At 40.0% G+C, this 5,019-nt stretch overlaps 1 protein-coding gene across 1 annotated transcript in view; it reads left to right on the top strand.

Moving 5' to 3' along the window:
• The first annotated feature begins 3,962 nt into the window (after window positions 1-3,962).
• Window positions 3,963-5,019, top strand: part of LOC110022588 (probable WRKY transcription factor 50) — a 3,048-nt gene continuing 1,991 nt past the window's right edge. Inside the window, exons 1-2 of the mRNA XM_020721619.1 lie at window positions 3,963-4,231; window positions 4,806-4,952. Of these exons, the coding sequence (XP_020577278.1) occupies window positions 3,963-4,231; window positions 4,806-4,952 (416 nt within the window). The remainder of the gene's footprint in view (window positions 4,232-4,805; window positions 4,953-5,019) is intronic.

Below are 5,019 nucleotides of genomic sequence, written 5' to 3'. Positions count from 1 at the left end.
TATATATATATGACTTGGAGGCTCTTCGTGGCAAGCAGCGGATGTGGAGGCTCTATGTGTTAGATTTTTGACTCGGTTAGATAGTCCTAGAGGTCGATACTGGCTGAATGTGAGGTTAGGTTGCTAGACTGAGACCTGTATTTATGACACAAGTGTCGTTTTGGATTAAACGGATGTAGGTGTTTGAGCTACTGATTTCCTAAGTGATAACCTATTCTTTTACCGAGACCAGTTTCATTGTAAGCTTCAACTGCCCTTGTGTACAGAGCTTTCCTGATTTTCAACTTCTATGGCGTGATAGCAACCCATGTGAAGCCAAATTCAATTGTCGTGCTAATGACATATGCAATTTATTTGTGCAGAGGAGGTGTTCCTTGGTTTCGAGAACTGTTTTCACATACGTTCTTTCTTCGGGTAGAGCCAGATGGGTACGTGGTCTTTGGCACTACGCGGATGTTTCATTTAATTGAACTGGAGAACAAGATAAGAGATTGGAAGCAACAGTTCTTGAGGGGTTCCTGGGTTGAATGTTGTTTCACGACTTGAGCCACGGGAGGTTTGTATAATAAGAGTAAAATAATTTCCTCTAAGCGGAAAGCAATGGAGAAGGTCATTCTCGACTGGCAATTATCACTGCTCCAATACACTGAACCCTTAACTGTAAATCGGGTGTTGAACTCGAGAGATTATGACCCAATGACAGAAGAGTTGTGGTCTGCCTCCGATGAAGTTGAGGAGAGAAAACCGCTAGAGTAGGCCGAGTGGCTCTAAAAAAAGGTGTCAAAGAAGAGGAAGAAAACACATAGTTCCCTCGTCGAAGAAACAGAAGAGAGAACTGAAGGAGCTGGCCCATCAGGGGGGCAAATACAAGGTTCCGATTTCATTTATTTGGTTTCAAAAACTTCTATTGTTATTCAGAATAAAGTTACTAGCGAATTAATACTAATCAAACGAGAACCTTCCTCAATATTCATAGGTGATTCAGGAGAGAATGTGACTCCCTCCCTTTTCCCCATAGATACAAAGGGATTGTCGAGGCACTTTTTGGCATAGGAGATCCTTCGGCCGTCTTCGACTGGTTTCATGCCTACGTCTAAAAGAGTTGAAGCAAACAGCCAGTCACCATAGGTGCAGGTTGAGGGAGAGCCCGACGGTGAATATTTGGGAGAAAGCTCTGTCTCATCTGAGTCGGCTGAGCGCTGGAGAAAGGGTAAAGTTGTTTCTCCTGACCCTTGCCTCCCAAGCCAAGCCCGTCAAGAAGGAAGAAAGGTGGGCAAGTTCGATGGATTCCTATGGAAAAAGATAAGGGTTTTTTATGAACTCTAATTGAAGTTTCGATCTGGTTAACATTGAGAGGGATTGGTTCCCTTGGAACCTAGTGACTGAGAGATATGCTTTTACCATCATAGATATCATTTGTTCAACAGGTTTGGACTGGCAACTCGACGAGCTCGGCCAGGTTGAATTGTGTTAATTGCTTGATAGCTATCAACTCTTGGGTTATGCTTCTACTCATCATTGTACTTCTATCTACCATCCAAGAGAGATACCCTTGGCAAGTCTAAGAAGAAGGCCAAGATATCGAGAAAGGGCAGAGCTAGCGACAATAAGGGCGGCTGAGGTGGAGCCTGATGTAAAAGATACTTAGGTGGAGTTGGAGATAGCATTTGAATGGATTTTTGCAGTCCAAGAAAAAAAAAGTTGTATTAACGAAATAAATGTCCACTAGGACGACAGACGAAGAACTACTCACCACAAAAGTAGAATACCTAGAGGCGGGTCACAAGATCACGACGGACGAGTTTTTTGCTCGGGTCTTGGGTGGGACTGGTTGAACCTACATATTCTAACCTTGAAAAATTCACGAAGCTATACAACGCTCCTTCTACTTTTGAACATTGAGGGGAATCTGAGGGGATAATGTGGTGGACGATCTCCATATATTCATTTTTTAAGTATAAATAGTTGGCTTTTGTTACAAACATTCACACGAATGAAATATGACATTTTGTTGATTGTTACTTGTGATCAAGCACTTGATTGATTGTTTATATAATTCACCTATCTTTCTTGGGAATTTATAAAACAAAAATCTTCGTTAAACATAATTTCAGAACTTTCAAAAAAAGTTAAAATTTTTTATTCATTCTTGGGAACATAGTATGTAGTTTGTATCTTTATGGTCTCATGTTGGGACGTTTTTTAGTCATATTATTTACGACTAAGTGTCAAAATATTTTTTTGTAGTCTTGTTGCGACCAAGCGCCAGAACTCTTTTTTCGGTCGTCTTTTTGCGACCAAGTATTGGAATATTTTTCGATCGTCTATGAGACTAAGCGTCATAATGCTTTTTTGTCGTCTTTTTGTGACCAAGAATCGGTTGTCTTTGTGTAACCAAGCATCAAAACGCTTTTCGGTTGTCTTTCTCAGAACAAGTGTCAGAACACTTTTCGGCCGTATTTTTGCAACCTAATGTCGGAACGCTTTTTGGTTTTCTTTCTGTGACCAAGCATCGATCAGTCGTCTTTTTTGTGACCCAACATCAGAACACTTTTCAGTTGTCTTATAAAATGCTCGAGCTCTCCGAGATTCTCGTAGAACGAGGTTCGTCGATCTATTGGTTCCACAAGCTCTTTTCTTGAATTTTTTTTCATCACATTTGTTACATTTTCTAAAAGAATTCTAGTCAGTTTTTTCATGGTATTATTGCTTCTCAAATTTGATGACAAATAAAAACGAAAATAATCATTTATTTATGGATAAAATTTGTTAAGGTCGTCCCTGTTCCATGTTAGTGGAAGGACTTTACTCGTGTATGTTTTCAAATTGTATGCTCGAGAAGAAACTTGATGGTTGTGATGAACTGGCTGGTCTATTTCTGATCAAGCTTATCGAACGATTGTCCTCTCATGGCTCAATCGGCCTTCTTCTGAACTAAATCAACAAGAAAAAATGTCTTTTTCCGGACATATTTATTGTAGTATTGAGAGGACATTTTTTTCTATTTCTTCATCTCAGGGCAGTGTTCATTTCGAATTTCCTCAGATAGATCGAGTGCAAGTGAAGCTCTTTCCTCGTTTGCATCTTGCCATTCAGCAAGCTCCCCTTCGTAAAAAGACGTTATAGTGATTACTCTTTGACTATAGTGATTATACTTGATCATTAACAATGCCTCCATTCCATGGGAAAGTACGTATGACATTTTTCTGGTCTACTTCGTCTGAGTGATTCAGAGATATTAAAGAACCGAAGGAAGCATATCTACCCAATTATCTTTGGCAACCTCAACCTTCTTTCTGAGCAGGTTTAGATTGACTTTGCTCACAACTTCGGCTTGATAATTAGTTCATGGGTATTGTACGAACTAAAACTTCAAGTTAATCCTCTCGCTCTGGCAGAAATTTTTCATCCCTTGATCCGTGATGAGTATCAGGAGAAAGCCATATCGGCAAATTATTTCTGTCCAGATAAAACTTTGAACCACGCCTGCAACGATACGAGCTAAAGCTTTTGCCTCGATCCATTTTGAAAAGTAATCAATAACAATCAAAAGAATTCTTCTTCATCCTTTAGATGGAGGAAAGTGTCCATCAAAAATACCATGAAATGCACATCTTCATACATAGAAAATGTGACATCTATGTATATATTGAAGTTTACATACTAGATATATAAATACATTATAATTCAGGGGTACTTATGTAAATCTTCCAATTAATAAATAAATACAAAAAAATGAAAAATAATAAAAAATTAATCCATTGCATTACCCTATGTTCTATATTTAAACTCCATTTAACCAAAAAATATATAATTTTTATCATTACTTTTCAACCACCTCAACAATTGACACCTGGCGCAATCACCTTCCTCTGCCACGAAGCTGCCCAAAAGCCATCAGCTTCCAACTCTATAAATACCACAAGCCTCTCCTTAACATGCCCAACTCCAGTCCTAAAACCATGGCGGCTCTTCTAGAGTTCACTGACCCAACAAACCTCCACTCCTCCTTCAACCTCCCCGATTTCTGCTCCCGCAGCTCCCACAATTCTCCGGCAGCCTTCACCGGCTGGCACTCAGACCTCGATGTCCACAGCTACGTTGGATTCGAAGACGCACAGCTCTTCGACGATCTATGTCTCAATTTCACGGGGGAATCAGATGCCGCCGCGCCGGCCGTTCTGGCGACGAAGCAGAACGTTGGCCAGCGGAGGAGCGAAGGCCGCGAGATGTAAGTTAAATGAAATTCAATCGAATTTTACATAAAAAAATGTGTTTGCACAAATCTTAAAGAGATCTAAGAGGCCAACCAGTGGAAAGCCAAGGCCCCACCTTCCGACTGTCTGGCTCATGCTAGCCAAGTGCCGGCTCAATCTTATATCTGGCGATAACTGCTGGCCTGCTCAAATGATATCTCGACTGAACTCCCTCATGATCATTTTAGTAGGGTTTCTCGCTCAAATCGAATGGACGATAACAATCTCCTGAAATCTTTGAGTGATGCCTCGAATCTTTCAACCCGTCCCCAAAATGATAGTTGCCCTGATTATATACTGACAAAATGCTTTTTCAATTTTCCGCTCCTTTAAACGTCTATTACCTAAAATATCTCCTTATTGTCCCTAATTTACCAGGATTATAGGTGTAATCTTATGGTCCTCTTATTTATAAATCGTGTCTCATTTCACCAATAAATTTTACACAATTTTACTGATCATTCTGCTTCTCTCTTCTCCTTCACGCTCTATTCCCTGATTGTGCCTTCAAAAACATCTACAATAATATTTTTTTATTGGTTGATACAGGAATGCGGAGGAGGTGAAGAGAAGGAAGATCGAAGCGGCCGAATACAGGATTGGGTTCCGGACGAAGTCAGATGTGGAGATAATGGACGATGGATTCAAGTGGAGGAAGTATGGGAAGAAAGCCGTGAAGAGCAGCCCTAATCCAAGGTTTGGTTTCGACATCATAATGAAATACACTTTTTCATGCATGAATAAAATGACATATATATATATA

Source organism: Phalaenopsis equestris, unplaced genomic scaffold (assembly GCF_001263595.1).
Source record: "Phalaenopsis equestris unplaced genomic scaffold, ASM126359v1 Scaffold000198, whole genome shotgun sequence".
Lineage (NCBI taxonomy): Eukaryota > Viridiplantae > Streptophyta > Magnoliopsida > Asparagales > Orchidaceae > Phalaenopsis > Phalaenopsis equestris.
Note: the sequence above shows the minus strand (reverse complement) of the source record. Positions and strands in the feature narration are given on the sequence as shown.